General features: G+C 41.9%; 2 protein-coding genes across 2 annotated transcripts; one reads left to right on the forward strand and one right to left on the reverse strand.

Annotated features, from left to right (window-relative positions):
* Nucleotides 1–7595: 7595 nt before the first annotated feature.
* On the reverse strand, nucleotides 7596–10762 carry ccl25b (chemokine (C-C motif) ligand 25b). The gene is made up of 5 exons (XM_069150418.1): nucleotides 10658–10762; nucleotides 10160–10252; nucleotides 8418–8535; nucleotides 8135–8249; nucleotides 7596–8043 (listed from the first exon to the last, which is right to left on the reverse strand). The coding sequence occupies exons 2-4, from the start codon at nucleotides 10221–10223 to the stop codon at nucleotides 8135–8137; spliced, it is 297 nt and encodes a 98-aa protein (XP_069006519.1). The 5' UTR covers nucleotides 10224–10252; nucleotides 10658–10762; the 3' UTR covers nucleotides 7596–8043.
* Nucleotides 10763–16079: 5317 nt separating this feature from the next.
* gclm (glutamate-cysteine ligase, modifier subunit) lies at nucleotides 16080–22320 on the forward strand. The gene is made up of 7 exons (XM_069150419.1): nucleotides 16080–16450; nucleotides 18252–18314; nucleotides 19464–19548; nucleotides 19753–19809; nucleotides 19940–20142; nucleotides 20320–20434; nucleotides 20946–22320. Exons 1-7 carry the CDS (start codon nucleotides 16316–16318, stop codon nucleotides 21113–21115), a joined length of 828 nt encoding a protein of 275 aa, XP_069006520.1. The 5' UTR covers nucleotides 16080–16315; the 3' UTR covers nucleotides 21116–22320.
* Nucleotides 22321–22676: the final 356 nt, after the last annotated feature.

The following is a 22676-nucleotide window of genomic DNA, read 5'->3' on the forward strand; positions in this document are numbered from 1 at the left end:
AATAACAAAACAACACACACAAGGAACTAAAATAACAAAAACTACATTAACACGATCAATGTTTTTTAAAATGTAGTAGTAACCTGGGACTGTAGCAGCATGACTAAGGCATGGTTAAGGGTCACCTGAGCCAGCCCTAACTATAAGCTTTATTAATAAGGAACTTTTTGAGTTTAATCTTAAAGCTAGAGAGGCTGTCTGCTAGCATAGCTGCACTGACTGTGTCTCACAGCTTCAATTTTCTTCGCTGTGATAACAGTCTGAGAACTCGGCTCGTATTAGCATTTGCAAACAATTCTCTATGGAGGGTGCCAAGACCCATATATTCATGCAGTGAAATTGGGTCTGGTTCACACCAGGCTGTGTGTCTGCCCTCCCGAACTCAAACTGGGAGCTGGTTCCACAGACGAGGCACCTGAAAGCTGAAGGCTCTGCCTCCCATTCAACTTGGAAACTCTGGGAACAACAAGCAGGCCAGCACACTGAGGGCAAAGCGCTCTGTTGGGATCATATGGTTCAATAAGATGGAGCTCGGTCGTGAAGAGCTTTGTACGTCAGCAGGTGAATTTTAAATTCTATTCTTGATTTTACAGGAAGGAAACAAGAGAAATGAGGTTTGACACAAATCAAAATCAGGACCACAGGTAAAATGTAAGTCTGCCGCCGGTTTAAGTGTTTTTTTTTGTATGTGTTTTTAACACAAAATGCCTTCACTTCATGTAGATGTTACATACATGTTAAAAAGCAGCTAATTTTATGGCAAAAAAAAGTCCACACATGGTTAAAGGTTTTGCACACTTTTAATTTAATTTTGTGAATGTCTTTTTGTTATGTATTATGCTCATGTTTGCTTGTGTTTTAAGGAATAGATGCTTCATGGATGCTGTCCTGAACTTAATGCCCCTCTGTATTAATATTTATCGTAAAAAAAGTGAGGCCAGATTCATTATTCATAATAAAAATTACTTTTGATTTTAAACTGTTTCCTCTCCAGTCCCCTGATCTGGACGCTATCTCCCGGATCTTTCCTTCCAGCAGGAGGAGCATGTCATTATATTACCGCTTTTTTATGCTGCATACAAAACACCAGATTGACGTTAACAGAGACATTCCTACGGGGGTGTTGAACGATTCCTCATAAACAAGTTCAATAAAACTTTGACTCTTGAGCCAGTTCTCAGGAACTGATTTGTTTCAAGTGCTTTCGATTAACAAGCTCATGATAAAATATGAAGCATATTACAGTCTCAGCTCCTTTGAGAGAGACTTTCACTTTGTCCCATCTGCAAAGTCAGACTTTGAAAACTCTCGCTCTTTCCCAAGTTACGGGTCCTTCAGTGTACCTTCACCTCCCACTTGTGAATTCCCCTCAAGGAAATAACAGACTGTCTGAAACAGGCATCGCTCTGCCTATTACCGTCACCTCCCAGTTTGGTGCCAATTCTGCCAGCGTTTACTCACATCTGCTGCACTTGTGATTTTTCTTGACATTATGATAAGCTTTAGATTTGGCAAAGTTTCAGACCCTCATTTTGTTTACACAGGAATGTGCACACATTGCATGGGCAGGAACAGACACACTGAGAGATTATCAAAATCCAAAACAAGTGCCAGGAAGAAGTCTTAACTTGCTGTTTATTTGGAAGCCCGGTTCTTGCTCAATATCGCTAATGTGAAAATGCCTGTTATCATTTCCAGTTGAGAAATGTTGCATCTGCAGAATTATTCATGACACTGATTAAGGGCACTGAGTAGTGTTCTCTTTGACAGTAAGATGAAAAGTAAAAAACAACAGCATCTGTCTGCAGCTCCTGTTTCAAAGCAAATGTCAAATGATACAGATGTGTACGCTGGTGCATTGTAAGACGTTTTAGACTTGGGTAAATCATCCACCTTCAGGTGACCAAAGCTGAATGACCACAAAATATAAATTAGTCTCATCAAACACAAACGGAGGCTTCCCTTTGGAGAATTTTTTTAAAAGCCTGACACTAAAACAGCAGATTTAAAAATCCTTAAATCCACTCAGATTATCACATCACTGATTTATAATTCTCCTCCGCGAGTCACCACCTTAACGGGGTAGAGGGGTTTGAGTGGCTCAGTGATCCTGGGAGCTATGTTGTCCGGGGCATCAGCCCCTGGTAGGGTCTCCCAAGGCAAACTGGTCTCAGGTGAGAGCCCAGACAAAGAGCGGCTCAAAAAGACCCCGATGTACAGTAGCCCACGGACTGAAGCCACCTCGCCCGGATCAGGGAAACCGGGGCACCCTCCCGGAGCCAGACCCAGGAGGGGAGCTTGCCGGCGAGCGTCTGGTGGCCGGGCCTTCGCCCATGGGGCCCGGTTGGGCACAGCCCGAACAAACATAGTGGAGCAGCCACCCTGTGGACCCACCACCCGCAGGGACAAGCATCGGGGTCGGGTGCATTGCATACCACGTGGCAGGCCGGGCCGGGGGCCCGGGCGAACCGATCGTCAGCAGCATAGACTAGCTCTAGGGACGTGAAACGTCACCTCGCTAGCGGGGAAAGAGCCGGAGCTGGTGCAGGAGGTGGAGCGGTACCAGCTAGATATAGTTGGGCTCACCTCCATGCACAGCACTGGCTCTGGAACTAAGCTCCTGGGGAGGGGCTGGACTCTATCCTTTTCTGGAGTTGCCCAAGGTGAGAGGCGCCCGGCGGGAGTGGGGATACTCACGAGCCCCCGGCTGAGCACCGGTGTGTTGGAGTTCTCCATGGAGAACGAGAGGGTCGCCTCCATGCGGGTTGCAGGGAGGGAAGGAAGGGAAAGCAGGGACTACCCCAAGCTGTTCTCAGTGGGGGGGAGAACTGCTGACTCGGATGGGGGACATCGTTGGGCGGTTGAAAGAGCACTTTGAGGAACTCCTAAACTGGGCCACCATGTCTTCCGGAGAGGAGACAGCGTGGGGGGGGTCGCACCCATATCCCTGGCAGAGGCCTCTGAGGTAGTCAAAAAGCTCCTCGGTGGAAAGGCGCCAGGGGTGGTTAAGATCCGCCCTGAGATGCTGAAGGCGCTGGACATTGCTGGGCTGTCTTGGCTGACACGCCTCTTCCTTGTCGCATGGGGTTCAGGAACAGTGCCCATGGACTGGCAGACCGGGGTGGTGGTTCCCATTTTCAAAAAAGGGGACCATTTTCAAAAAGTGTGCTCCAAATATCGGGGTATCACATTACTCAGCCTCCCGGGCAAAGTTTATGCCAGAGTGCTGGAAAGGAGGCTCCGACCGTTTGTCGAACCTCAGATTCAAGAGGAGCAGTGCGGATTCCGTCCTCGTCATGGAACAGTGGACCAGCTCTTCACCCTTGCAAGACTACTGGAGGGGGCCTGGGAGTTTGCCCATCCAGTCTACATGTGTTTTGTGGACTTGGAGAAGGCTTTCGACCGGGTCCCCCGGGGGTTTTTGTGGGGGGTGCTGTGGGAGTACGGGGTGCCGGACCCATTGCAATGGACCAGCCGGGCTCTGTACAACCGCAGTAGGAGCTGTGTTCGTATTCTCGGCAATAAGTCAGACTTGTTTCCAGTGGGTGTTGGCCTCCGCCAGGGCTGTCCTTTGTTACCGATCCTGTTTGTGACCTTCATGGACAGGATATCTAGGTGCAGTCGGGGGGAGGAGCACGTCGGGTTCGGGGGTCTCCAGATCACATCTCTGCTGTTTGCAGATGATGTGGTCCTGTTGGCCTCTTCGGACCACAACCTCCAGCACTCACTGGGGCAGTTTACAGCTGGGTGTGAAGCGGCGGGGATGAGGGTTAGCACCTCCAAATCTGAGGCCATAGTTCTCTGCCAGAAACCGGTGGATTGCTCCCTCCAGGTGGGGACAGAGTGCCTGCCTCAAGCGAAGGAGTTTAAGTATCTCGGGGTCTTGTTCACGAGTGAGGGGAGGATGGAGCGGGAGATCGACCGCCTGATCGGTGCTGCTGCAGCAGTACAACAGGCGCTGCACCGGACCGTGCTGGTGAGAAGGGAGCTGAGCCGGAAGGTGAAGCTCTCAGTTTACCGGGCGATCTACATTCCGACTCTCACCGATGGTCACGAGCTCTGGATCGTGACCAAAAGAACGAGGTCGCAGCTACAAGCGGCCGAAATGAGTTTACTCCGTAGGGTGGCCGGGCTCAGCCTTAGAGATAGGGTAAGGAGTTTGGATATCAAGAGGGAACTTGAAGTTGAGGCGCTACTCCTTCGTGTCCAAAGGAGTCAGCTGAGGTGGTTCGGGCATCTGATCAGGATGCCTCCTCGGCGCCCCCCTCTGGAGGTTTTCCGGGCACGCCCAACTGGCAGGACACCCCGGGGAAGACCCAGGACATGCTGGAGGGATTATATCTCCCGGCTGGCCTGGGAACACCTCAGGATACGTCCATATAAACTGCGTTGTGCGCGATCTTTACCTTTTCTTACCCTCTGAGATTGTCGTGAGGAGCCAAACTAAACAAACAAGCTAGCATTTGTTTGTAATTGCATTTGGCAAAGAAAGAGAAGCCTTGAGCTCTGGATGAATGACAAATCTGTGCAGTTCATAAATACACAGTGGAGATGGTTGCGAAATAGTAACAACTCTGCCTTATATGGATAATCTCCTTTTCGGCTGACGGGGAGTAAAATATGACTGAGAGGCTGTTTTCAAGAAAACTGAGGGTCTCTTACATGTGTCCATCCCTTGTAAGCAGTTTATGATCTACACATCCCAGCCTAACTGCATCATGTCTTTGAGGCTTTTATTTAAAAGATGATGGATGTGTATGGTGGCACAGTGGTGCAGTGGTTAGCATTGTCGCCTCACAGTGAAAAGGTTCCGCGTTCAAATCCGGGCCTTTCTGTGCAGAGTTTGCATGTTTTACTTGTGCCTGCATGGGTTCTCTCCGGGTACTCCGGCTTCCTCCCACCATCCAAAAAACATGCACCTCAGGTTAATTGGTGATTCTACAAATTGCCCTTAGGTGTGAATGAGAGCATGAATGGTCTTTGTTTCCGTCTGTCTCTATGTGTTGGCCCTGTGATGGATTGGCAACCTGTCCAGGCTGTACCCTGCCTTTGCCCAAAGTGATCTGGGATAGGCTGCAGCTAGTGTAGATAATGGATGGATGGATATGACTGATGTGTTTAGTTTGGATACCAGCAGGAACTGAGCTGCTGATCCTTTATCTACATTTATCACTGCGTGACCAGCTACAGTCAGTTGCTGCTTGAATGAAAGAAGCCACAGTATGTGTGTGTGTAATGCTTTAAAGACCTGCCAGAATCTAAACGTCTGTTAAGCAGAGCACAGCTGGAGCCAGATCTGACACATCTCTGTGATTAATTCTCACATAAACCGTAAATGTGCATCAGTTTGTAGGCATGCAGCACAGCAACAGGTGAGATCTCATTCCAAAGGAGTCATAAACACTTTCACTATCTGAGCCATAATTGAGAAGGAGAAGAACACCTTCAGGGCTTCAGTCAATAGCTGCAGTTTATTATGTTTTAACATTAACTAGTTCACTATTCTCACACCGGCGATGTCAACCAAGAAGATAGTTAACTGTGCCACCCTGCTGACTACCTCTTTGTTCAGCGTTGAAAAATGAGGTCAACTCTGGTATTTTTTTTTTGTTCACAGTCAAGTTCAAGTACTGTAAGTTGTTCTGATTTGAATTCACCTCCGTTTTGACATTGATTACACCAACACTAAAGTATGTAACCAAATCTGAGCAAAACTGAGACTCATTTAAAATCCTATTTGTTAGATTTTCAGCTTTCAGGACAAAATGGCTTCTGATCTTGGCTTTAAAAGGGGTCACATCCTGACTGTTTTCCCATCAAAAGCACCATCACGAATGTATTTCAGTTTCTAAATGATCATATTGACACAGCGCAGTATTTTCCCCAATCATCTACTTCTGTTATTACAGAAAATGTTTCACATTTACCTGACGATAAGAAGTCAGGATTTCTAAATCAAATTCAGTTCCAAATTGTGATGATAAATGTCGGTTCATAAACTAAAATGTCATCCTGACAATCTGTACTCAATCTGTCCCATACACAGTATTCCCTACTCTTAATGTTCACAACGGAAAAGTTATACAAATAAAAGCCAAAGTGTAGAAAAAAAATCCATGTGAAAACCAAAAAAGCTTAATTTTTGACATTTTTGTGTGCCACAATGCAAAGTACTTAAAAAAAATTGAGTAATTGTTCCCAGCTGGAAAGACTTAAAACCAACTGTGGATTGTGTTGAATCAGTCCTGGACATACCAAGAAAACCAAAAACGGGCATTACATCTCTGGGGCAACAAGTTTGATGACCAGCAGCTTCTAAAGTGATATTTGATCAACGTTTCAACACAAGTCTTCTGTCTTTTCCTGTTAGTAGAAAATGTTAAAATATATAGTTTTCCTTTATACTAACTGACAGCCCATGTCTGTAGTACGAGCTGTAGTATAAGGCTTCAAAAGTATCTGGAGTAGTCATTTTGTTTTTGCATTTTATTGTGTTGAGAAACAAACAGGAAATGTGAGGCAAGATAGGGGGTTCACAGCAAAAGTTCCTGCTTGCATTTTTACCCAGACACATCATGGTTTACATCTTAGCCCCGAGAACACCATGGTGCCCTGAACTTGCTCATGACGACTGAAGACATCCATCACATTCTAATAAATGAGTGGTGTCTCGGACGAGTGGTTAAAATTAAAGTTTATCTACCTCTCTTGCTAGCTAAGATCCTTTTTTTTTAGTTTTTTTCTTTTTTTAGATGACTTGTGTCAAAAATCTAATTTGAACACTTTTATGATTTAATTTTTTATTGTGCTCAGAAGGTATATTTCTGCCCAAATAAACTAAAAGATACATTCACAATTTTTCAAGTTTCTCTTAAGACAATAATTAGGTGCTGAAATGTACGTTGAAACCGTTTTTGTTTTGCAGTAATCCTTCCTCGTCTCGCAGGCCTCGAAGAGATCCCTTCAAAACATCATTATAATGTAAGTGATGAGGGACAAAAACCTCCCTCATTGTCCACCGAAATATATTGAAAGGTTTATCTGAGTGAGACAGATCAAATGATATCCACTTATTTTTTTTATTTGACAAACTGACACTGCTGAAGCCTCATATTTATGTCACATGAACTTTAAATATACATCATTGTGCAGAATGAGGATTGTGGGTAATGTCCTCATCACTTATATTAAAAACTTATTTTTAAAGCAATCCCTTCACTGCCAGCAAGCAAAACATGTTCCAAAGTACAAATCTGACAGTTGCATCCTTTAATTGAACAACGTTGGACTGGACGGCTGAGAACATGGTCAACTTTTATCTCCACCATGAAGCCAGTGAAGAGCGGATTTGTGCTTGGTGCGCTGTACAACAATTGTCTCGTCTTATAGTGTTGATGACAGATGGATCATGCTGTCAATTAATGGCTCAAGTTGCTGCCAAAAAAAATAAGTGAGAGATTACTGGACCAGAACTAAGCCTGATTTCTCTCACTGGCATCTGGTATCAACCATTAGCTCTCCAGATCCGGACTGAACTGATTTTAAACAGCTTGATGTTTTCCTGACTGATTATTAACTATTATATAAACCAGACATTTTGTTTGCATTTGTTCTTTATTTGATATAGAAAAACAAAAAGTACAATTAGAGTGCTGATACAAAAATATGGAAATCTGTCATATAAAAACTCTGCCGCTTATCCCTAAAGTGGTTTCTACATTTATGTCATACACACACTTACTCACATTTTAAAGCTGCCATAGAATGGCTCATTCCTAGCAGGCTCTACTCATCATAGCGAAGTGAACAGTCTCATAGTGATGGCTCATATACATGAAGTTTGCTATACTGGCTATAAACATTGAGGATATGGTATGATTGTGTTATAAAGAACTGCATACATGATTTACATTCTGTCAGCAACAGGAAACACAGAATCCACCAAAACATAATCCATCTGCTGGAAGGTGATATATAATGCCTGACTGGGAGGTGAAGCAGCCGCTCTCCTCTCTCCTCTCTTGTTTCTCTCCTGTTTGTGGTCTACAAAGACAGGTTTTATGGTGAAACATGTACACAGTTGTTGAGATTGTCTGTAAAGTATTAAAGCAACATGTGTTGTGTAACTTTTTACCTAATTATTTTTTCTTGTATCCACAATCTGCATCTGCGTCTGGACCCAAATATCATTTGGATTGGCGCAGACAGTCCGTTGTTTTTTATGTGAAGTCCTCTTCTTCATCAGAAACCTACACACATGAGCATCATTGTTTGTCACAAGTTTTATGAGCTCACACATTTCAAACGGCTGCTCTGAGTCTTCAGTGAGTAAGTCGTTTATTTCTCCATCAGTTTTTGGTGGTATGTTTTAACAATGCAGGGAAACAAAGATAAAGGAGGTAAGATTTGTTACTCACACAACAGCTCTGAGGTTGCAATCACCATCTGTTTCCTGCATCCTGTAATGGACAATGTTTTTCTTTGCACGTTTTGGAATGTTGACAGCGTAGCCGAGGCAGCAGTTGTCATATGAGCCTGCAGAGAGAGACCGTTAGAGGGAGATAAACTATCCCACATGAAAATGTCACTCCTGGGGAGAAATTAAGCAATCGCTGTGTGTGTATGGTTGTGTGTGTGTGCGTATGTTTTTTGGCATAGAGCCTTTGAACAAAAAGTGCTGAAGTAACCTCCATTTAGTCCTGATGGTTTTGAATATTTGATTGTTAATTCAGTATTAACAAGTAAAACATATGAATCATTAATAATTCAACAGCCTGTCAAGAGATTACAATTTTTGGCATTTTGTAGGATTCAAACAGATCTGGAGTTAAGCCAAATTTTTTCCAGGAAATTCTTGTCTTCCCCTTCTACAAGCCCCACTGATTAATTTTGGAAGCCTAGATTGAGTATTTGGCATTAACAAATCACAAAAGGCTGTAATTTCTCTCACTTTCATACTCTTTCTCATCCTAATACAGACAGAGACACATAAATGAATATCCACCTCAACCAATGATCATGCATTACCTGACAGCACCTGATCTTCACTGTCACTGCTTGCATCGTGTTGCTGGTTATGGTTTCCTCTGGACATGAGCTTATATTAATATCCAGATAACAGATTGAGTTTATAATTTGGATATATATAATTAATTTTACAGTCTCTGCCTAAAATTAAGGTAATTAATAATAATTAATTGTAGTCATTTTTATCTGAAGGTAGACCTATCACATTTGGCAGAGGTTAGAGCAGATTTCACAGAGTGCATAAATGAAACATGAGTACAAACTGCCTGAGTCAGAGAATTATCTTACAACAAGGACCATGAATGGTCATGAATTCAAAAAGGCAGAAAAAAAAACAAAACAAAAAAAAAAAAAAACATGGTTTCAGAAATAATTTAATAAGAGTAGTTTTTTTCAGTTTTGTTTTTTCATGCCATGCTGTGATTTTATTCTGATCTAATTTTTACAGTCGTGTGTATGTGCCCCCCCTCCCCAAAGTTACATCTGCTACATAAAGATGCCAGCTACATTTAGATCCCAAAATATTTGTGAGCAGTCTGAAGCCCAAAATGATTTGCTGTACTGACTCCCATTAATGTGCTCTGCAGTGAAGCAGCTTTGGGCTCTTCTTTTTTTTTTTTACAAATTCAACCAATATATCAACATCTCTGTCTTCATTGATATATCAGAACTAATTTCCCCATTTGTGTTGTATTTCATTGTTCATGAAAATCAACTGTTTTTGCTGATGTATGCGTTCCTTCTATTTTCCAAACCGTTCACAAGATCACCACATCACAATACTCTATAACACAATACAAGCCTTGACATCTTGCACTTGGGTATGAAGTGTTGTGGTAAAACATTTTTTTTTTGTTTTTTTTTAATTGAATAATTCATCTTATCCTCATAATATAAAAGACATGTGGATTATGAAATACAGCTGCAGCAACAATTCTTTTATATTTGGCTAAAGTGACACAGCTCATATTCTCCAGAGTCATAAGAAGTAGTGCAACTTTTCACCAAAACGTGTAGCTCATGTTGAGCTATTGTAAAAGAATGCACAGTTACATTTCTGTGCAATCTAATTAAAATTAACATTAAATTGTCAGAGTTCTGGTGTGAAACAAATCCAACCTGTTCCACTTACCTTGAGCCAGACTCATGTACATGCATGTGAAGAGCAGAAGGAAGACGAGACCGTGAAACTTCATGGCTGCTGCTGTTGTTATTGTATAACTCGCTGCACAAACACAGGCAGAGTAGATTAAAGCAGAGCAAAAGAGAAAATTGGAAGCAAACTCTACCAACCCCCTCTGCCTTAGACAACTATATTATGTTTTCCATCACAAACTCCCCCATCTGCGCTCTTGTGCGAGGAAAAAGATTGTCTTTGACCCTTGATTAAAAATATTTCAATCTATCTGGTTTCCAGCTGTGTGCAGCTGTTCCTTATCGAGCACTCTGAGTGTTGTTTTACAGAAAGTAAGCGAGTTTATGGTACATTATAACTGGATTCCCTTCACTGCAGTTATCTCTGACATTTCAGTAAACTCAGTAGTTGGAACACACAACAACATGTTTGCTAAATCAGGACTACAAAAGCTCAAAAAATAACACGAGGGGAAAAGCATGCAGAGAAACATACCTGCTCACATGAAGTGTTTCACCAGACGTCTTGGGAGGAAAAAGCTTTTGTCCAGTGCACCTCGTGGTGGTGCACTCTTATAGTGGAAATTGTCGTTCCCGGACACAGAATTTATTTTTCACCACACCTCCTCTGACATGTCAACCCTCCACGTTTTACAACTGTTCAGTAGAAGTGCAATTTGATCACGGACTCTCTAAGTTTTTTTTTTTCCTTTTTCTTTTCTGGGCTCAGGCAAAGTGACTGAAGATGACTGACATATGTGTGTGAGATACCTTTTGATGTACCTGATATATTGATTTCACCTCTGCCTACCAAAGTATCATGAAGTCAATGGGGGGAAAACAGAACAGTTATGGAACACATCACATGTATTGTCTGTCAGCAAGGTCCTGTGCTGTGTCTCAAACTGAAGTTGTCAATAAACCTCCTTGCAGACAAAGGGTGTCCTCACATATAAAAAAAAATTGGTTTAATTGCTTCACAGCGTAGTAAAGTCATGTTCAGGTCTCATCTTGCTGCAGAACATGAGATCAATGTCTCAATGAGAAAACAGGAAATGTGACTTTTGAAAGTTCTGTTCTTGGCTAAAGGCGGCACAGTGGTGCAGTGGTTAGCATTGTCGCCTCACAGTGAAAAGGTTCTGGGTTTGATGCCGGGCCTTTCTGTGCGGAGCTTGCATGTTCTCCCTGTGCTTGCGTGGGTTCTCTCCGGGTACTCCGGCTTCCTCCCACCATCCAAAAACATGCACCTCAGGTTAATTGGTGGTTCTACAAATTGCCCTTAGGTGTGAATGAGAGCATGAATGGTCTTTGTTTCCGTCTGTCTCTATGTGTTGGCCCTGTGATGGACTGGCAACCTGTCCAGGGTGTACCCTGCCTTTGCCCAAGGTGAGCTGGGATAGGCTGCAGCCCCCTTGTGACCCTATTTCGGATAAAGTGGGTATAGATAATGGATGGATGGATGGCTGTTCTTCAATAAAGGGGACCACCTTCACCTTAAAAGGTCAGAGGTCATATGCATTACCCCTGGACATGGTAAAAATGTCAGAGCCATCCACAGCTACAAGATGAACAGTCCTTCACACAAAAGACTGATCTAATCTGCTAAAACCATCCAGATGTGAGACCTTTCCAAAGTCTGATTAATGTGTGGCTTGTAATACATCTTGTATTGATTATCCTCATCATTTCCTGCTGCAGCTGTGAGCATTTACATGCAAGGCCTGCATCTAAATGTATTCCTCAAAGGATGCTGAAAGATGTTTGATTTATCATGATATATATATATATGTGTGTGTGTGTGTGTGTGCTCCTCGAGCTTGCTTGACTATCTGTATCTATTTTACAGTTGTAGGTAACTTGTTTTCCTGCTGTACCTTAATTCAAACCGGCAAATTTACTGTAATATTAGGATTGTTATAGTCACTTTCAGTGGTGGAGTCATCACTAAAGTAACTAGAATTACCACCTCGTGGTTGTTTGCTGACACCAAGTAGTCAAGTCAAGTTGCAGGTGACATCCATGTCTGTCCAGAATGATATATGTAGTGAAGACTTTAAAGGAATTTGGCCAGTAAAGCTGATTGAAATATGGTTGTTGCTGAAAAGAAACTTCAAATTCTAAAACGTGAATGCATCACAATGACCTTCGACCTTTGACTACCATCATATTCACAACAGTGGACGGACGTAAGGTCCACCTAAAGTTTATCAGTTCATTTTTGGGTCCAAGTAAACATTTTTGCCAAATCTGAAGAAATTCTCTTAAAGGCGTTCCTGAGATAAAGTGTTCTCGAGAATGGGACAGACCTGAAGTGACAGTGACCTTGGCCTCTGACCCTTGACCACCAACATCTATTTACTTCCTCCTTGAGTACAAGTCCTTGCCAAATTGGAAGAAAGTCCCTCAAAGCGTTCCTGAGAGGTCATGTTCACAGAATGGGAGAGACTTGAGACTGCAGTGACCTTGACCTTTGACCCCAAAAATTGAATCATCTCATCGTTGACTCCTAATCACTGAAGATATTTGTGTTTTTGGGGTTGAAGTTGTGGTGGAGGGGGTTATTGGGCCTCTGACCAAGCATCCATGAGAATTTGTCGTTAAAAGACAAACTAAGGGCTGGGGCCTGAGAAATATCTCAATAAGGAAAGTCTCATGATCCTGCTCCAAAAATGTCTCCTGAACTGTTGTGTATTCTTCATGGTTTCTGAATATTCCATGTTGTTTAGTTTGCCATGACTTAACTCCTCCAGTGGTTTTGTTTTCAGGTTTTAAAGTAGTTTGCTGCTATGTTTTGGGTTCCCTGCAAAAAGAAACATGCTCTTAAAATCATCTGATACTCCATTTTCTATCAAAAGTGTCTCATGCCAGTGTAACAGCCCCTCCCCAATCTTTATAAACAATGTTGACCAGCATCTAAAACATTTGTAATTATTTGTAATTGTTACTATTTATTATAAACCAACATGAACATATTAATGCTATTTCAAACCCCCTCTCCACATCATCTAGGGAAATATTTATACTGGGGAATATTCGTTATACTTATTTTGTTGGCCAGCATTTAGACGGTAAAATGTTAATTACGCCAAAATACTAAAATCTCCAAATTCCTGGCAAAGATGCAGGGATGTGTAAAGTAAGATGGGGGATTTTTATAGATTGTTATTATACGGCCAACTCAGTATGAGTTTCTTTCAACACAGTTTACAAAAGCATCCGTGAAAGTGATCTCTCTGTCCATAAACATGTTCTAAAGAATGCGCCGATGCGTCATAGTTTACATCATCTGGGACTCTTGGTCAGAGATGTCTGATCGCTTCCAAATACTGGTGCTCACTTGAACTAATGTAGCCTGAAACATAAATACTGTTGTTAACCTAGATAAGTGGGTCGTCCAAATGTCCTGGACTCTGCTGCAGGTCTATGCGTAAAGTAAGATGGGGATTTTTTTTTTTTTATAGATTCTTATTATATGGCCAACAGTGTTATACCCCCAGTTACACACGTGTGATTGTGGAACATTTCCTTCCAGAACCACAAGTATTAATATGATGCTTTAAAAGCCTTCGCTTTCTGAGACTTAGGGCCGTGACTGCGGAGATTTCCTGTCATTAGTGAGGTCAGACAATGATGTTGGCTAAAAAAAGGTTTGACTCACAACCAGAGTCTAAGTTCACTGCACAGCAGTCAAATTCCTCCACCAAAACTGGGAAAAACTTTCACCTCAGCGGCTTTGCATTGTTCTCAGGGTCACTCTCATTGTGAAACAGGAACAGGCCTTCTCCAGAGTGTTTAAGCAAATACACACTCATTCCAAGTTTTTGTACATTAACTGCACATTAGATCCTTGCACAATCGATCCTTTTCAAGGCAGACATTTTAGATAAGACAAGGGCTACAAATGACATACTGTAGATCGATTAGTAATCTATTCAAGTGTCCCTATAAGTCAGAAATGTGAAGCAGCAGGATGGAATTCAGCCATTATCACTAACGCCTGTGCTTTTCCTCCTGTAACATGCAACATGAATGTTGTCTAAGAAAAAGGCTTATTGAAACAAACCACAAAACACAACCTCAAACCAAAAACACAAATGGGTGAGGTTTGAATAATTTACTTTCACTTTTTTAAATGTTTCCTAAACTGTGAGTTGCAAAGTGTATGTTTCACAGTTAAAAGCAGAATGGCCCTTCTCATTGTTATTTTATTATATATAACTATTATATCATTGGGTTATTATTATAGACCCATTAACATGCAGGATTTTAATGGTGTAGCTGGAGATAATTGTAAATGGTAAATGGTCTGTACTTGTATAGTGCTTTATCACCTTTTGGTCTCAAAGCGCTTTAACATGGTTTTCCCATTCACCCATTCACACACTAATGAGACAGATCACCATGTAAGGTGCTGCCATCAGGAGCACATTCACACACCGATGGTACACCATCGGGAGCAACTTAGGGTTCAGTGTCTTGCTCAAGGACACTTAGGCATGTGGACAGGAGGAGCTGGGGATCAAGCCACCAACCTTCTGATTAGTGTGCAACCCACTCTACCGACTGAGCCACAGCCTCTCCCTAATTGTAAATATTTTAGAGGCTGCTGAGTAATTTAATTAACTGTATTTATTTTCATATGCTGAATATAGTTTTGTAGTGCTAGATATAGCATAAAGATGTTCGATCCAGTGCTTAAAATGTTACAGAAGTAATAAAAGCAAATGTACTTGATCTATCAAATATTGTCATTATGTACAGCTCTAGTGTGTCAGTGGAAATATTTCATATATTACGTTGCATTAAAAAAATGTTTTGCATGTTTTACAAAACTTAATTTGAAGTTTACTTAATTTTGCGCAGTAAATGTGGACATTTTGATAAGCATCATGTACCACTATTGGAGAAGGTGTTATAACAGATGACAGGAAAGACATCATGTTCTCTGCAGTTCGGTGGAAAAAAATATGCGCATATAACAGTATTGACATTGGTCAAAAGAGTTGGGAAATATTTGTACAATGGATATCGCTATTAAAAAAAAAAATGCAATACCATGCACCCCTAAATAGTAATGTTACAAGACAAATAAATTAATCAAATAAATAACACAAATAAATAAATAAAAATATTTGCAAGTTAATGAGCAGTTATAGCTGTTAATTGTAGTGGAGAACATAGATAGATAGATAGATAGATAGATAGATAGATAGATAGATAGATAGATAGATAGATAGATAGATAGATAGATAGATATACATACATCGATAGATAGATAGATAGATAGATAGATAGATAGATAGATAGATAGATAGATAGATAGATAGATAGATAGATACATAGATACATATACATACATAGATAGATAGATAGATAGATAGATAGATAGATAGATAGATAGATAGATAGATAGATAGATAGATAGATAGATAGATAGATAGATAGATAGATAGATAGATAGATAGATATTACAGCTGCAATACTTTATTTAACTGCTTTAATGCATCATATTCAATACAATTATCATATGTTTGATAGGTATGTTTGTTATGCAAGAACCATAAATCTCTAAAAGTCAACTGTCAATAGCTTCAAATGGGTTTTTAAATAGTTTATTTAACTTTAAGAAATACAACTAGAGGAAATTCCTCAACCCAATGCAGCAGGCTATTCAATCTACAGCACCACGGCCCGCAGGCCAGATACTGCTAATATATGTATTAACATAATGCTGTAAGTTAAACCGGTTTTTTTTAGTGTTTTTTTTTTTCACAAAGCATACAATAAAATAATAAGATAAATAATCAGAATCATTACGTCGCCATCTAGCGGTCATCTTAAATATCGTCCAGAACAAGACTCCGGTCCAGAAGTCCAGTCCTTATGACTCTGAGACGTCCTGACCAGTTTTTCCGGCCCGGTTCAGCGACACCTCCGTGTGGGCGTGGACCAACCCGGCTTTACCTCCATAACAGCCACTGAGCAACAACCAGAAGTGAGCGCCGAGTGCAAGTCATCCTGACCGCAGCACTTCGCCGGTCCGTCCCGCCTGTCCTCCGGCCAGCAGCCCGTCAGAGTCGCTCAGCCGGCGGCGACAGAAGCGACGCGCTCCGCGCTCGTTAGCAACCCGTTAGCTTAGCGACTGATAGACCACATGGATCCTCAAAACGCCGACAGCGAGGAGGAGAAGATGCTGCTGAGCCACGCGAAGACACTCCGGCTCCACACCGGCAACTTAGTCAACCGAAGCCGGCTGAAGAAGAAGTGTCCGGGCTCTCCCAGCGAGGAGGTAAAAAAAATAAACACAAAAAAAACCTCGGCGCTGGTGAACACGTAGCTCGTTAGCTTTAGCCCGCACGCTCGGCTACCTGGCTGAATATTTAACCGGCTGCTGACACCGCGGTGTGAAAACACAAAACCTTGGATGAGACACCGTTTAAAGAAGATCTAACTTTCCCCGTCCGTCTTCAGGACAGCGTAGCTGAACTAATGTGTGTGTTTTTTTTTTAATTTTTTTAATAATGTCACATGTCACGCTGTTATTGGTGTTGTTGATCCAGTCTGAGGTGAAAAGTTCACCGGTGGGGAACAATAGTTATCTCTTTAAAACGTGGACCTGTCGGGATCAAACAGGTGATCCGTGTCACCTGCAGGCAGGTGCACCCCTGACAACCTTTGACGAGACAACAACAACAACAACAACTCAACATGTCCAGTAATCCATTAACACGTCTGTGTCTCAGTCAGTAACTGTAGGCTGATTTATGAATCATTTATTGTGGAAGAATAGATATTAAATGATCCACGTTAGTCACAATTACTCAGCACAAAATGTTTATCTGAAACACTCGTTGTTGTTGTTTTTTTTAAGAAGCTGTGAATGTCTGAGGTCATGGCAGTAAATCATGATTATTTTCATGATCAATTAATCGTCGATTGTTTTCTCGATTCATCAATTTGCGGTTTAGTCTTTTTAAAATGGTCAGAAAATGGTGGAAAGCCCAAAGTGAAGCCTAAAATCAGTTTATTATCACGAATGAATGAGTCTGAAAATAAGAACATTTAAGAAGCTGCAATCAGAGAGGTTTTGCATTTTATTTCATTATAAAATCATTCAAAAAACAATTTGGATTATGAAAATAGTTACCGAATAAGTTTCTGTTGATAGACTTAACAATTGAAGATCATTTGGCACTGTGACGAGGTTCCCTGTAGTTATGTAAAGACGTGGCGGTAAGAGTCTGCACACCAACTCATTGTTTTAAAGTAGGAAACATCGCCTGCAGATTCCCTCTGAAGCGTGTTTGTAATTTGGGACTGAATGCGGCGTGGCTGCCCTACCTTTGTCCAAAGTCAGTCCTGTAGTTGTTAATAGCTGTAATCAAGGGCAAAGGTCGAATTTAACTTTCTCTGCCACCGTTTAATTTCCACAATAGAAGAGTACAGAAATAATGGGGAGGATTTTTTTGTTGTTGTCTTGATTACTGATATAACTGGAGGAGAGTATTGTGTACAGTACATGTGGCTGATATGCCACAAAAACGGTGTATTATGAAGAAACATGCGTTGGAAAGTAATTCATCTCCTTCCTGCTGCAAAGTCTTCATTCATACGTTTCACATGGAGTTCTCTTAAAAACACAAACATTATGTACATTAGATTTAATATGACCAACTTCGCAAAAACATCTTGAATCGTTCAGATCTTTATTTATTTTTTTACCATCTATCTGTTTTAACATGAACGGAGATTTTGTAAACAAAATGTTCAACCTCTGTTTAAACTAGCCTCTCTCTCGTTTGTTTTACATTTTCTGTTGCTGTCGTAAACATTTCTCCCTCACAACTTCTTCAACGACTGACTCGGCCGTCCTGAACATCCCTTTTGTTAACAGACAGGTGTATTTCAAAATCGAACATTCACCGGTCCTTAAACCGGATTCATCTCCACTCCCTGCTCCGTTTGTTTCCGTGTTTCCTTCACAAACTGATTTCACTATTCATGACACATGATGACTCGTGCTTTTCTTGCGCCGCACATCGCAGCTGTCGACGACGGTCGTCTGACTTTGTGTCCGTTTGATGTTTCAGCTTCGAGACTGCATTCAAGCCACACTGAGCGACTGGTTCTCCACGACAAAAAAGTCATCTAAGGTGGGGAGATGTTTACAGTTTTATAGTTTACCCAAATATTCAGACAGTTTTCATGTATCTCGTGACGCTGAGAAATGAACAGTGGTATTTGTGTCAGTGGTGTGATACGGCCAGACCGGCAGTATGTGAATGAGTTGCACAGTAATGTGCTACTACGCCGCCGGTCAGCTGGATTCCTGTGCTTGGGAAAGTAAAATAACTGTAGTGATGGACATCAAAGTTCGCCTCGAGGCTCACTGAAAAGAAGCTGTCATGATGAATGTTCATGCAGTGCTGCCTGCCAAAGGCGCCATTCCAAATATGCATCTGTCTGCTAGCTAGGGGGGGGGGGGGGGTGGAGGTGGGTGGGGGTACAAAACCTTTGTTTAGGAGGGCTTGTCCGTTAACTTTTTAAAAGGATTTCTACAAAGTGGTAGTCATTAAAGAACTTTTTTTTTTTTTTTTTTTTTTTTCTTCAACTAACATGTCCTGATAATTCTGACATAAAATTAAAAAAAAAAAAAAAAAAGCTGCAGGACTCGGTGTAGTGAACCACCATTCCTGCTGAACACCCTCCTCTTCTGGCTCTTTTGCTGGGCTCAGCTAATCTGCCTCAGCTTTTATCGCCACGCCCACCGGACTCAAATTGGGATGGGGGGGGGGGGGGGGGGTTTAGAAAGAGCTGAAGTGAGGTATCTTAAATACTAACAAATACAGAGCTCATGGGACATATCGCTTGCAGGGAAATTTTAAGGATGGGACGTTTGAGTCATGGGTCCACGGTGCGTTTTCTGTTGGTCTGCTGACAAAAACCACAAAGATATTAGCTCTGCGTTTTTAAAGATAAAGTCCTGTTATGCTAAACCCTTCTGAGAAAGTCTTGCATGTTGGTCTCATGTCAGAATTACTTGTTCAAAAAGTCGCTCATGATTCTCATTAATCCATCGGTGTTGTGGCCTTTATAACTTTTTTTTTCATCTTGTAGCTGTTTTTCAGCAGCGGTCGTTCTCTGTGGAATCAGATGCTAAATATCACACATGCTTTGTGTCTGTCCTGTCTTTTACGTCTGAATGACAAATTAACACAGTTTAAGCAGATAGATGAAACCAGCAGTGTGACAATTTCCATGTCTGAAAGGGCTTTCTAATCAGTGCTCCCCTTCTCATGCAGGACTTTCCAGATACACTAAACTGCTCCATTCCCGAGGCAACAGATGCTATCACACCTGAAGAGAGGGAGGAGGTGAAGGTTTCAGGTCAGTCTTAGGTTTGTTCTTTACGTCAAGGCTATAAAGCAACAAAGAAACTGAAATTATACTTCAACGAAGATGCATGAAAGGGGATGTACACGAGAGACACTTTTGAGATTGATCAGAGCATCCATAATTAATGACTGGCTCAGTGAAAAGTAGTAATAGTTTTTGGGGGACGACATATTTACGGATGTATTCTTTCCGCAGTCAAGCTTTTCCTGTGTGAGTCGGGTCAGTCGTCGATCAGAGATGCAGTGGAGATGGGTGAGATTTAACTCTCTTCAGCAAAAATGTCACGAACCAGAAAAAGTTACACTTAGTTGTTATGAACATGTTAAATCTGAACTAGAAGACTCCTCTCTGTGATGTGGCCTTATTCGTCTCCCACTTCTAGCCTGCCAGACGCTGGCAGTGTCCCAGCTCGACTCTGTTATTATAGCGCCACCTGGGCCCCTGGAGGGGGACAGCCAGAGTTTGGCTCACCTTCAGCCAGCATGGGAGGACCTGGAAGCTCTGGTCAGGAGCCAGCAGATTGCTGCCATTGGCACCTCTGACCTGGACAAAGATCTGCTGGAGCAGCTGTACAACTGGGCTCAGGTCAGTCAGACTCTTGTCTATGCGAGCCTTAAGTTCTTTGTAGAGGCAATAGTGATGCTGACCTCTGATCACGGGTCAGAATGGCAGAAAATATCTATTATGAGCTTCGACCAGTGCACCATTTTTTCCTGTTGAACCATTTGAAGCCAGTGACTGACGTTCCCTCTTTTGGACCAGGTGAAACCCAGTAGTAACCAGGTCAACCTGGCCTCCTGCTGTGTGATGCCTCCTGACCTGACTGCCTTCGCTAAAGAGTTTGACATCCAGCTGCTCACCCACAATGACCCCAAAGGTGAAAGTCATATTTGTTTTTATAATGGCCAGATAGCTCCACATACACTGTCCTTCTGCAATAAAAAAATAAATAAAGTATTCATCCGCAACTTGAGATAGCTCCCATTAAATACACTATTTACTCCTGTTTGAGTCACATTTGCCAAAAACTACAGTGACCAGCTGTTTTAGGAAACTACTTCACCTTTTTAAAGATGAAAATATATACAGGGGCAATCAAATGTTCAGAAAGTCCTCATGTTTTGCGCAAATGGAGTTCAGCAACGTAATGTGCACGAAGCAGGGGGAACCTATAACCCTCGCGAGTCAGTCTTCTGAGGAATGTAGCTTCATCAACATCAGCAGCCGAGTTGCACATGCTTTCATGATCACTGGGTCGGGCGCATTGGGGATTACACCGTGGAGCTGAGCAGGTAGCACACAAGAAGTCGCAAGGAGCCAAACCCTTTTGAGTAGAGGTGGTGGGGAGTCACCATTGTGAAACTTATACATCTTTTCTGTTTCTCTAGAGCTGATGTCAGCAGCCACCTTCCAGGAGGCGGTGAAGGAGGGAACGCAGGACCTGAACATCGCCAACTGGAGGCTAGAGTGGGTCCTGCGTTACTCCGTTATTGTCAAGAGCAGGGGAATCATCAAGTCCAAGGGCTACCTTGTCAGTGCCAGGAAGGCGAGCCCATAGCACCCGACCGTAGAAAAAGACACAGGGATGAAGCCATTTTCCTCCGTTTTCATTCACACACACACACACACACAAAATGCAAAGTAACAGCTCTAAATAATGGATGCTGCCCAATCAGCGCGGGTCTCGAAGTCATTCTTTTATCTTACAGATAAGGTTGCATCTTCCTCATCTATGATTTACTTTGTTTGCCAGATGCATGTATTCATTTCCATCATCTCGGTGAGATCAAAAATAGGAGAGATGGAACTTGCCAGATCAACTCCATCAACTCAGCTTTGAGAGAGAAGACTGATAAAGTGACTTTCACAGATGGTCGCTCTCCCTGCGACCAGCGCATTGACAGCCATATATCAACACAGTAGAGGCTGTTATAATGATGGAAAACACTGGCTGCTAAGCTTTTGGTCCAAGGTGAAGGGTCTTCAACCATGTGCTGATGTAAAGTGCCTCTCGTTTACTGCTCCTTCTGTTCTCACCCCTGCTTTGTCTCCACTGTGTCCGTGTGAATCAAGCTTTAAATATCAGTCTGAATGAAAAGATTACAAGTAGAGGAAAAAAAAAAAGATAGACATCTATAGTTTTTAGTGGCAAATAATTCCAATTCCATTTTGAATAGAGAAATGGAAACACAGCTCGTGTGAAAGAAAAGTCAGATTTTACTCATGCATTTTAGATTCTTCCTGCTGTGTATAACACCATTTACATTCCTTGATTGAGAAACACAATGCACTAATTCAGACCCAATCCAGTTTTAATGTTTAAGCAGATTGAATTTGACTTTAACTGGTAAAGCAGACAACTATGTAAGTATGAAGAGCTATATTTTATCAAGCTTTTTCTCTTACTATGTGCTGTTTTTGAAGATGTTTACCCACCCCGTGCTCATGAGATTGATTTGAGGGAGAGCACAGAAATATATTGAGATTGACATGACGAGCAGACTGATGTCCGTTGTACGTGTTATTTTCGCACTGGAAACTCCACGACGTGGAGATGTAGAAAAATTTTTTAATTCTGGGGAAGATGTTTTTATTTATCAATAATGGTTGCTTTTCCAGGCAGGATCCAGTAAATTCACAAATTTTCTGTTGTACTGTAAACATATTTAATATTGTCATATATCTGTATATCATGAATTGGCTTTATGGAAATGATGAAACACGTGTTTTTACCATCAACACTGGTGTAAAATCTTTGAACAAGAGCTAGTGGGACGGTTTGATTTTGCGACAAAACAGAAAAAGACTTTTGAAAGATAAAACAATACTTAAAAAACAGGTGGACTGAGCTGAAACTGGAAGAAAAGCAACTAATTTCTCCCTCCAGAATGTTTGACATTGATCTTAATTTGAATTGAAATAATTAAAAATAGACTTGTTAAATGTTACATAAGAATGTGCTGAAAAGGTCCTCCCACTGATCTCCCCCCCCCTCCTACCCCTCTCTCCCTCCCCACACACACACACACACACACACACACACACACACACACACACACACACACACACACACACACACACACACACTTTCCACCCCTAAATATGAACTGTGCTGCGTA

Source organism: Embiotoca jacksoni, unplaced genomic scaffold, assembly GCF_022577435.1.
Source record: "Embiotoca jacksoni isolate LCO1_2020_lvr unplaced genomic scaffold, fEmbJac1.0.p SCAF_16, whole genome shotgun sequence".
Classification (NCBI taxonomy): Eukaryota; Metazoa; Chordata; class Actinopteri; family Embiotocidae; genus Embiotoca; species Embiotoca jacksoni.